The sequence below is a fragment of the Pollicipes pollicipes genome, unplaced genomic scaffold (assembly GCF_011947565.3).
Source record: "Pollicipes pollicipes isolate AB1234 unplaced genomic scaffold, Ppol_2.1 Scaffold_4881;HRSCAF=5763_pilon_pilon_pilon, whole genome shotgun sequence".
NCBI lineage: Eukaryota > Metazoa > Arthropoda > Thecostraca > Pollicipedomorpha > Pollicipedidae > Pollicipes > Pollicipes pollicipes.
The window spans coordinates 23,981,320-23,992,511 of NW_023596576.1; the positions used below are offsets into that span (position 1 = coordinate 23,981,320).

At 58.2% G+C, this 11,192-nt stretch overlaps 1 protein-coding gene across 1 annotated transcript in view; it reads left to right on the plus strand.

Moving 5' to 3' along the window:
• The first annotated feature begins 3,087 nt into the window (after positions 1-3,087).
• Positions 3,088-11,192, plus strand: part of LOC119100142 (uncharacterized) — a 15,373-nt gene continuing 7,268 nt past the window's right edge. Inside the window, exons 1-10 of the mRNA XM_037223252.1 lie at positions 3,088-3,261; positions 3,599-3,854; positions 4,232-4,340; positions 4,689-4,796; positions 5,070-5,195; positions 5,555-5,738; positions 7,840-7,951; positions 8,305-8,374; positions 9,284-9,341; positions 9,908-10,083. Of these exons, the coding sequence (XP_037079147.1) occupies positions 3,088-3,261; positions 3,599-3,854; positions 4,232-4,340; positions 4,689-4,796; positions 5,070-5,195; positions 5,555-5,738; positions 7,840-7,951; positions 8,305-8,374; positions 9,284-9,341; positions 9,908-10,083 (1,373 nt within the window). The remainder of the gene's footprint in view (positions 3,262-3,598; positions 3,855-4,231; positions 4,341-4,688; positions 4,797-5,069; positions 5,196-5,554; positions 5,739-7,839; positions 7,952-8,304; positions 8,375-9,283; positions 9,342-9,907; positions 10,084-11,192) is intronic.

An 11,192-nucleotide genomic window follows, 5' to 3' on the forward strand; every position in this document is an offset into this window, starting at 1 on the left:
ACGGCCGGGGCTGGTGCTGGACGCCACGGCGCCGCTGAGGCCGGTCGGTGCGCGACCCCGGCCCCAGCAGGAGCCGGCAGTTGTGACCGGGTCGCCCCCGGGCGTCGGTCAGGTGGTGGACGTGACGGTGACGGCGGCGCAGTCGTTTGGGGCCGCCGCCAGCCGGCGCGTGCCCACAGGCCAGCCGTATGTCATCCCAGGTCAGTTGATGCGCCGGCGCGACTGAGACGCCAACCAGGGCCTGCTAAAAGCCTACTCTGAAGGAACTGGTCATCTCGCTGACGCTATCCGAGGCGCTTGGGCGCAGGCCAAGCCGTAGTTGTTTTGTTTTTGAGTTGACTGATCCTGCGTTTGGAGCCGGCTGGTCACAGCCTGGGCTTTATTTGAGGTACGCTGCCGTTTATGCTCACCTCGCCCCTCCCCCTCATATGGGCCCCACTTACGTATACAAACGTTTTTCCGACATCGCCGGCATTTATGGCATTTCCGACATTCGACATAGCCCACTTAAAATGGCGGAAAAAGTTTACACTGCCCCGCACCCCATCCTGCAAATCACTTTATGAAACCTCGTCTCAGCAGCTGGTGACTGAGTTTGCCATATCTCCGCCAAACATCATCTTGCGCATTTTCAGGAGCCTAGGTCGCAATCACCAGGGGAGTGGCGGCGGTGTTCTGATTGCCTCAAATCGCAGCGATTCGTCTGCGGAGGCACAATGAGCGTGACGGCGACGCTCGCAGCGGACGTGGGCATTGTTACCAACATTTCGTCTTGGAAAGCCATCAAAGCTGTTGCTTTTGAGATTGCGTGGGTGGCTGTGCTTCGGTCTCCCCACCCGCACCGGTCGCCTTTGACACCTGGACAAGGTGCTCGCAATATTCAGCGGTGGCGCGACCCGCAGTGGACATCAACGAGCTGCGCCAGCCGGGTGACATCATCACGGAGCCTGACCCGACCAACAACTTTGTCTCGATCGACGGCCGACGCACGTACTTCAGCCTGGAGCCGACCGACGTCTCCCGCAGGGGCTCCTACCAGGTGAGGTCACGAGGGCGGCCTCCCGCCGCGGTCAGCGGCGCCGGCGGACCGGTCTGACCACTGCCGGCGCAACTCAGCGGAAGCGATGTGCTATGAGGTGACGTGTTGTGAGGTTACTGCTCTGAGCGGGCTAAGTGGCTGTGCAAATTAATCAGCTCTTTGCAGGACGCGATTTCCTTTTAATTGAAGTGTATTAAATTCGCATGAAGGCGGATATTAATTCATGATAATGGGATCTGAGAACATTTTGAGCACCGATAACTGTGGAAGCCTGAAGTGAGTGGACCGGGCGGGGATTATGCAATGCACAATTCCTGTCCGGTCCGTCGAGAGTCGTCGTTACGTCTGATGTATTCATTTGCAGGTCATGCTATCAAAGCCAAAACCAGGCTAACCACGCATCATATATGTTGTTTTCAATGTCAGATTTTGACAGCTTCTAGACTACACCATCAATGAGTAACATCTCGAAATGATCCCGGCTACCCCCCCCTAAATCATTCAGCTGGACGAGACTAAGCACTGATGAATCGATTCGGCAACTCCGATAATTCGCCTACCTTTTGTTGTCAACGATTGATGCGGACAATGCCAGGGCCCAGTTCATAAAGCCGTGGAATGTCTCGCGCGGCGTGCTGGCCCAGTGCCGCCTTTCTCTTGCCCACACAGTGCCTGACCAGCTCCCCGTGGTTGGCCCCGGCAGACGGTTGGCCGCCGGTGTCCGGGTTCGCCGGTCAGGCGCGTCTGCAGGCGGCCGGCGGGCGCCGTCGCTCCGGCCTGGCGACTGGCGCCGTCGGCCCAAATCGATGCCCCGGCCCGACCAGACAAGGGGCCGGCCTACCCGGTCCAGCGGCGCCGGCCCTCGGCCGCCGCCCATCAGGTCCAGGCCTCAACCGCTGCCAACGGACAACGGGACGGTGATGGCCTGCGGGGCTTGTTAGGCGGAATTGTTTTGAACCTGTAATCATCGTTAATAGTCACCTCCGACTTTTGAGATGGGCGTGTGCATTTAGGTTTCAGCAGAGGCCGAAAAGGCTGTGCGCGCGTTGTATCGCCCTGCAGAAATGAAGCCAAAAGTCATGTTTGTTTACGAAACACCAACAGCTTAAGACAATCGGTCTCTGGTGGCCCGCAAAGTGCAGTTTCCGTTTAAGTCGAGCTAGCCCGAAGCAAGCATTCCTCCATTTTCACTCAGCTAGCCTTTTGACATGCTGTTGAGCTCCACTGTTCACATTTGGCCGCGCGTGCACACAGGATTGACACGTGCATCGTGGGAGACGACAGCACATGCAAGCGAGACTTCAACGAGCGCTGCCTGACAGAGGGCGGCGTCTCCTCGTGCGTGTGTCGGCCCGGCTACAGTCGACTCCGGCCCCGCACCGCCTGCAAACGTGCGTACTCCGACGTACAGTCGACTCCGACCTCGCGCCGTCGTCACGTGACCAATCCGGGGCTGGCCCCGCGCCGCTGCAATCGGGTCACTCAAGCAGACATTGCACTGTGGTCGGACGTGAATACTCTGTGGTGACGCCGATCCGGACTCTGCACTGGCTGTGAGCGTATTCGCTTTTTGCTGGCCTCGTGTTGCCTGGTCACGTGATTGATCCGGATTTCAGTCGACTCTGGCCTTGCTCTTCACGTGCGGGTGCTGAGGGCCATGCTGGCATCACACAGTTGACCGCGGCGTCAAAATGGCAGGACCTTTTTCAGTATGTAATGTTTGTCGGAGACGGGACCGGGCGTTCGCTTTGGATGCTGTTAAGTTAGTTTCAATAAGAGTGCCTTTATAATGTTGCACATTTTATTAACAACAACAAAATCTGACGCTCGATGAAAAGTGGCGGCCTGCTAAGTATATAGCGAGACGGTTGAGAGATGCTTGTCTTTGCCCTACCAGCGAGTCCCAACCCACACTTGAGCCACACGGGCATGCCGCTGCAGGCCAGCAGCTCACGCGCCGACCCTGTGCTCCGGGCGTGGTGTCTGTAGTCCATGTCAGTTGCAGGCCAGCGGCTCACGCGCCCGAACTCCAGGCGTGGTTGTCTGTCATGTCAGTGCAGGCCAGCGGCTCACGCGCCGACCCTGTGCTCCAGGCGGTGTGTCTGTCGTTCATGTCAGTGAAGGGTGGATGGTGTGGACAAGCAGCGCCTCTCTGGAGCCCCGACTTCAACAACCCCGAGACGGAGGCGTACCAGCAGCTGGCCTGGGATGCCCGGCGAGCGGTCAGTGCGGCAGCACGCTCGCGCGCCACACTGCGGCGGGTGGCGCCACTGCCGTAAGTGGCAAGCCAGTGGGGTGTCGCGCCGCAGACATCATGTGCTCTGAAGAGTATGCTTGTGGCTAGAGAGTTTGCATGCGTTGCGCATTGCACTTTTATGGCCGTGCCGATTTTCTCTGCAGTGTCGGGCTTGTTCAACTCCTAAGTTAGACAAAGTGGTCGCAGTAGGGCCTCAATAAGCGTTGGGATTACAAAAAGCAATCATGCATTACATCCCACATGCTTCAGTTTCGCAGCTGGCGGCCCGCGCTGTTCCATGCTGTGCTTTCGTGCTGTTCCAGATTAACTCGGCCATGACGCAAACGACCATGAAGGACATCTACATGGGGAACGAGATAAACTCGTTCTACTCGCTGGGCGGCCGTCTGATCCTAAACACGACGGTCAGCCTGCTGGACACGGCGCAGACGCGCCGGCGTGAGGTGAAGAACGAGCTGCAGCGTCAGATGATCCGAGTCATCAAGGCCAAGGACAACAATATCGGCGACTCGACCCTGTTCGTCGAGGGACCGCTTAACCCTATACCGGGAATCCAAGGTGGGACGATTGGGACGGCTGGGGCGTGGTCTTCCAAATGCGCTTGAAGGACACTGCCACGTTGGCGGTGCGTTTCATTGCATGCTACGTAAACAGATAGAGGGAAATTAAGTTGGGTCGGCAGACTCCTTAGCAGCGGATGCAATACGATACGATGCCCCTGTGTTCTGGTGATGCCTTTGTCTCCAGTAACGTTTGCGGGTCTCGCTCCTAACCAATCGTCCAGTCCACGGCAGCACGTCTTTTCTCTTCTATGATGCGCCTCAACATTTGGAAAGTATATGTATGCCGCAGCACAGAAGTAAGTTGTGCTGACGTTACTCTGCTCTTGGCCCCAAGTTACTTTTCTATAACGAGCATATGTGGCATGCTTCCAGATTTGAATGAATGTAGCGGCCCGGGTCTCCACGACTGTGACGAGAATGCCGTATGCAGTAATGTGTTTGGTAGCTTTCTCTGCCGCTGCCAGCCGGGATACGACGATAGGTACGTAAGCAGGCCGCGACTGCCGGCGAAATGCCGACAGACACGCTAGGCTTAGCAGGAGGTCAGCCGGATGAGAGATGACGTTGTCAGTTGTGGCCGGCACGACCGGCAGTTTCGAAGCCAAAAAAGCGTAAATCAAGGCGTAAATCGTCACTTGAAGCTGTGTGTTCGGCGTTGTTTTGGTGACGTCTTTAGCAATACTTGGCGGTGTTGCAAGTAGTGATAGACAGGTGGGCACGAGGCTACCAGGCGCCGATGGTCGCCGGAAGCGGGTATTGGAGTCAGGCGGCACGGCGCGGTGTGGCTAGCGCGCGGAGGGCCCGACTGAGGACCACCACCTACCCCCAGGTACCGAAGCGACGTGGCGCGGGCGGGCCGCCACTGCGAGTCCTGCTCAGAGGACTTCTGCGGCGGCCACGGCACCTGCCAGATCAACGACGGACAAAAGTCCTGCCTGTAAGACACGGTTCAGTGCCGCGCCGCTGGGCGACGGCCCGGATAGAGCGAGCGGTGCGCAAAGCCAACCTTCCCGCTACATGGGCTAGTATATACCATAATAGAGCATGGCTACAACACATGGATGCAGCAATATCGGGATTAGCGTCAGCCGAAGATCGCGAACGGCGAAACAATGTACGGAAGGCGGCATGGTTTGTAAACCACCGGTGAATGTCAGTGGGACGGCCAGACGGTGGACCTCGTAGTGTAGCTTCGTCTTTCTCTCGACAGATGTCGCGGCTCATACTACGGGGCGCGCTGTGACATTGACGGCGAGGTGCTGGGCGCGGCGCTGGGTGCCACGGCCGCCGCCGCTCTCGTCATCATAGCCACCTTCATCGGGCTCTGCAAGTGGAGGTAACGATGCGGCTGTTGAACGTCGTCGCCACGCGACGAGAGGACACCGACAGGTGCAGTTACCGTTACGCGGGGTGGGGGCGTGAACATTATCCTTGTCGGGAAAACGATTATCTTCACATACCATGTCAGCAAGTCGAAGTAGTATGTTACAACGGGAAATAATTTACCTAATCAGCTGGTGACAGGGGTGGATGGGGCAAGCGTCACCATATGCACCGATCGGTGCGGCTCAAACGCACCCGATCTGATGACTCGTCCCTTTCACCGGCCATCACCAGCTCGCGCTGTTCTGCCGGTGTGAGCTCGAGCCAGCTCTGCCGCCACCCTCCCTGACCTGCCGCTATCGTCCTCCGCAGCAAACGCTGGCACAAGGGCCAGAGCGACGGCAAGGCGGAGGTGGGCTCGCTGGCCGTGCCGGGTGGCTTCGGCTACGGGAAGCCGGGCGGCGGCCTGGGGCCGGCGGGCTTCCCGCCCGTCAGGGAGGACAGACTGCGCTGGGCCCGGCTGGCTGACACCATGGCTCAGCAGAACATCTACGCGGTGAGCGGACGGCGTGGAGCAGGACGCAGGCGACGATCGCCAGCGCGCCGTGCCGAGCACCACGGCCGTGTGTAGATGTGCTCGTGTAGATAGACGTGCGGGGCTACAGGGCTGATGCATGAGTGGAGTATTTCCGTGGATGTGGACAAGGGCCGGTGTAGTGGGATGCATAGCGTTGGTAAGCTGAGGAATAGTCGTAGTGCCTCCTGTTTACTCGCTTTGTAGTGCTGACTATTCACCGTGCTTAGGTAGTAGCGGATTCTGTGTTCTGGCTGTTGAGAACTAGTCACAGGTTATGTCAGGGAGGGTCCGTCCTCGTCTGTATCTGGTCTCAATGTCAGCAGGCGGCTTGTTTCCCGTGTTAGTCGCTCGCTGACAGCTCTAGACTGTCGCCACTTTCTGTAGCCGATACGTGACAATGACCGTCCTCGACTCGACGCTGCCGCTCGGACGCCGACGACGCGCGGCGCCGGCCGCGTGTGACCCAGACCTGAGCCGCTGCCGCCTGACGCCGACAGGTGGCGCTCGCTCCCCTGTACGCAGCCCCCCTGGCGGTGGAGCGGCGCGGCGCGCTGCTGCCGCTCGGCCGAGCGCCGCCGGCGGCCGGACCCGCGCCTCGGCGGGGCTCGGCCGCCGGCGCCAGCCTCGCGCTCTCGCTGCCGCCCGAGCGGCGGCGCGCGCCGAGCCGGCGCCGGCGGAGGCACGCTAGCCGCAGCGGCCGGCGCCGACACGGCCCCGACCCGGCGCCGGAGCCGGCCGCGGCGGCGGTGGGGCCGGGCCGGCGGTGGCACTGGAGGCGAGGGTAGGCCGGCCACAGCCTGCAAGCTGGGCCAGCGCACTGCGGACCACCCCCGACTGACCTCTCACTGGCAGACGGGACAACTGGGACGCCCGACCCTGACTAGGTTTGGTGGAAAGTCCACCGATAAAGTTAGTACCACGCATGGCAAGGATGTGTATTGGGAAATTAACCTGCTGCGCTGATGTGAGAAATTATTGCTGATACATGCGTCACTTATGATCTGCATATTTTGGTCTGTGATACTTTCACATAAGTTATCGTTGTTTGGAGGCAGTAAAGTCTTAAGTTACATTACGAAAATGTAAATCAACCTTGAACGTCTTAAATTAGATGAACTTAAACAAGGAGACGGTTAACTGGCATTGCTCTTATCAAGTTCCCTGTTGGGGGAATGACTACAATAAAGCTAGTTCGGACGTCATTCTGGGTATCACAAGAAGAAGCCAACTTCCCTCTATGTTTCACCAGTCTTGCGCCATTGGGGGCACTTCGGCACATTGCATCCCAGTGATGATAGACATTCCTTTTTTAACTTCGACCGCACGGAAACGGGATGAGACAAATCCGCAGAAGATGAGACAAATCCGCAGAATGGAACGCGTGATACCTCACCTCTCTCCATTTCTATGACGACGGAAGACTGACAAAAGACCCGGCGCGATGTGGAGTGTTGCATGCATTTTGCGGGCATGTGTGCAACGGAATCCTTGCGTATTGCACTTATCTTGTTGACTTATCCTTATGGCTTACCTAGCCGCCTTGGAAAAATGTTCACCCACGCCTCTAGTAACAACGCATGAGCTGAAGATCTTCTTGCGCACTGTAACACCGTATGTGCGTGCTGGGCTGGCGGTTTTTTTCTTCTCTTGCCAGGATCTGGGGACGCCTTACACATCGGTGACGATGGCTAACTCGCCGATCAATCAAGATATTGTGCTTCCAGACTCCGATCAATCCAGACTTTGCCGTGTCAATATCCCCCTGTCCGATATTTGCTGTGAGCTGTGACTGTCCACTGACCAGGTTATGCTGACCGTTGTCTTACCGTACACACGTGAGAAGGTCTGTACTTGGCCCATGCTGATAAGCCCGCGTAAGGCGCGATCAGCTCTCAGATGACCGTCGCATGATTTTCTACCATGCTGGCTTGTCCTGGCCGTCGTCTCCACTGACCGTCTGCTTGTACCTGGTCTGCTAAGGCGCGATCAGCTCTCAGATGACCGTCGCATGATTTTCTACCATGCTGGCTTGTCCTGGCCGTCGTCTCCACTGACCGTCTGCATGTACCTGGTCTGCCAGCCGGAGCCGATGTTCGGCGGTCCACCCCACTCCCAGCTGCCGCCGTACGGCGCCCAGGCCGGCCTTGGAGCAGGCACGCTGAGGGACGGGCCCGCCAGCCTCGGTATGGCAGGTGAGTCGCGCAGGGTGTACAGGCGCCGGCCGCAATGAATGGGTAGTCATGTCGGGTGGCCTTGAAATCTCTGCTGAGCTATGCGTGTGTTTAAATTTGCATCATCATTCTAATTGGACGGTTGTCGTGTAATGCTCCCAGTTTCTCGAAAATAGGCGAAGGTCTCCCATGAGATTTATTCGTACTTCAAGGTGGTTTTTGCTTGCTGGCTTTGGGCAAGATTAGGTGGACGTGGTTTACACATCTGATGCCGCTTATCACCTCCTTCAGATGGGAGACGTATGCCCGTAGCCTCCTCCGAGTCCTTTGTGAGCCCTAATGTCCCGTCCCTGACCGCGCACCCCCGTCGGCAGGCGGTCGTCCGGTGTTCGTGGCGCCAGTGCGCCGCTCGGTGACGCCGGTGACGCTGCCGGAGCGGCCGGCGCCGGGCCGCGGCAGTCGCACGCCCGTGCCGCTGCCCGACTACGACGACGACCGGGACGAGCGGCAGTCGTGTGTCAGCGGCTACCGGCCCGTGCGGCCTCGCTCCCGCGGCTCGGTCGCCCCGGTCAGTGGAGAGATGGCCGTCGTCGCCCCCCCCCGCCCCGACCCCCGCACTCATCTCTGACCATAGCGTTGACACGCTGTCTGTCTGTCTGTTCACGGGTGATCGCACTGCCCTCCAGTCACAGCTGCAGCAAGGAATCAAACTTATGCGCGGAAGTCCGACGAGCTACCGAGTCGTGTGCCATTGCTCTGGGGGAGCTTATGGGTCTGGGGGATGTGTTTCGTAGACATCAGGCATGCATGCAGGGGGTTAAGGCATGACAACATATCACGTGGAGAACATGCTTGTCGAGTGTCTGGGTGGGCTCGCATGTGTCGTGTTTTGCGGATGTATGCATGATCTCTTTGCACCGTGACTGCTTTGCCGTGGTTGGTGGCACGAAAAGCAGTGTATTTGGATGGTGGTGATCAGTTTCATGCCTCATTCCACGAAAGGAAAGCACTCTGAATCAGACCGACCGCTGACGTGGGCTCCGTCCCGTTTACAGTGCTACTGTCCGCACACATCCCGTGGGAGTCACCCTGCTGCTCCCGCCAGCCGGTCCTCCTTCCGACACCGGTCCGGCTCGACCCATGACCTGGTCCTAGGCCCCGTCTCTCGCCGCAGCTCGGCTCGCTGTGTCTCCCGGTGCGCTCTGCCCGGAGGCACCCCGCCGCCCCGACCCGACGGCCGCAACCGCGACCCCAACCCTGACCCTGACGGCGCGACCGAGGCCCTGACCGTGACCGTGACCGTGACCGTGACCGTGACCGTGACCCTGGCCGAGACCGAGACCGTGACGACAGTCTCAGACTGGGTGAGAGGAACGACAGCAGGAGGCTGGCCTGGGAAGGTATGACGCAGGTACGGGGCTCGTCAGAAGGTTTATGGGCGTACAACGCTGGGGCTCAGACTGGCGGGCATGATGGGTGATCCTAGAAGGAGTGCATGACCATTTTTCGAGGGCAGCACGCTAAGGGTCCATGGATGTTGCAAAGGCCAGCACGTAGGAAGTGCTTCCTGAAAGACGCTGTGACTGACATGGTGTTGGGGTTTCTCACAGTGCGCAATGAGAGTATGTGGTAGCAATACCATGGCACATCCATTTAGCCTGAGTTAAATCTTGAAGACGTATTTGTGCTTACTCGCCGTTTATAAAGTAGATTATGTATGCGTACTTAGCAAGGTGTTCATGTGTGTTGTAACATGTTTGATGCGTTGAACATCGCGTGCTGTAGTTTGAGGAGGCTGTTGCAATGTTTTGACTGCCGCGCTTCAGATTACGAGGGCTGCACATCAGGTTGTTGTCATACTCTGTCGCCGCATCGCATCATATCGACACGTGACACTGCCTTTGCATACACCCGTGATACTCGTGAGAAACACCTGCATCGTGGGAGACGCTGGCGGTCATGACCGTGTGGGCGCAGGCGTCGCAGCTGGAAGTGTGCATCTCCCGCGACACTGTTCTCGTCCGGCAGAACCAGAGCCTGGTGTATTACGACATACACGACTTTGAGCAGCGGGACATGGGTCGCGGCACGACGCGGGGACAGCCGCCAGCGCCGCTCTCCACCTACAGCAGCCGAACCAGCAACTACTTCAGGTAGACACGTGATCAGGGGGCCCGGAGCGGGGCGCGCAGAGGCCGTGACTGCGTGTGGAGAGAGGGCCGAGACATGCTGCCGGCCCGACGGGGGACTCGTCGACAGAGAGTGGCGGTGCTTTACGGCGCTGTACCCGTTGTGGAGTGGTGAGACAGAACGTGTGGAGGGCCTCGGGCAGTGTGGAGGGCCTCGGGCAGTGTGGTGGACCTCGGGCAGTGTGGTGGGCCTCGGGCAGTGTGGTGGACCTCGGCAGTGTGGTGGACCTCGGGCAGTGTGGTGGGCCTCGGGCATGTGGTGGACTCTGGCAGTGTGGTGAAGCCTGAGCACGACTCCAAGGCTGGCCGCTGCAGTTGCAAGAATAGGTGTATTCAAAGAGTGGACTTGGTATGTTCAGCTTGGAGACTGCCCGGTCTCCCGAAGACAGGCGTTTTTTCCGTGCCGATGGCGACTTGTGAGCATCCATGAGTGAATGGGTAGAGTGTGCTGATTTGAAAAATGTTTGAGCATCGAAGTAGCTCTTTTCGTACTGCGCCCAATGTTTTGTCAATGTGCAACACAAATACATTATTCAACATGCCAAGCGAACTGTTTAAATCACGCTGAAACACTGCCTCGGCGTCCACTCACAGTCTGGCGAATAACCACTACGGAACACTCAACATTCCCCGACGTCTTCCACTTCAAGTCACAGGGTAGTTGACATTAATAACTACGCTCCGACATTTTGACCCATCTTGCGCTATTCGCCGCTCAACATGATTCCCTCAGACTAGAATGGAACAGCATGCGGTTTCCCGCGTTCCGCGCCGATGGACGCTATACTGATTTTTCAACTCCTTCAATTTCGCTCATCACCTGTTTGAAAAGGCGACCATTGCACTCACCCTGCCACTAGATTCTGGTGTTTCAGTCATGGAAGCTGGAGCGGGTCATTTTAACACCGCCCTGTAGCTAAATAGCACGGGGGATCCTTGTCGTGCCACGAGCTCCTCGCACAGAGCTTATGGTGGACACTCGCAGCACATGTTGAGACAGGTCTGTCTTTTGAATGTGACGTCCATCCTGTCCACTTAAGCGCCTCCGCCCTAAACTGGCCTCGGCTGATGGA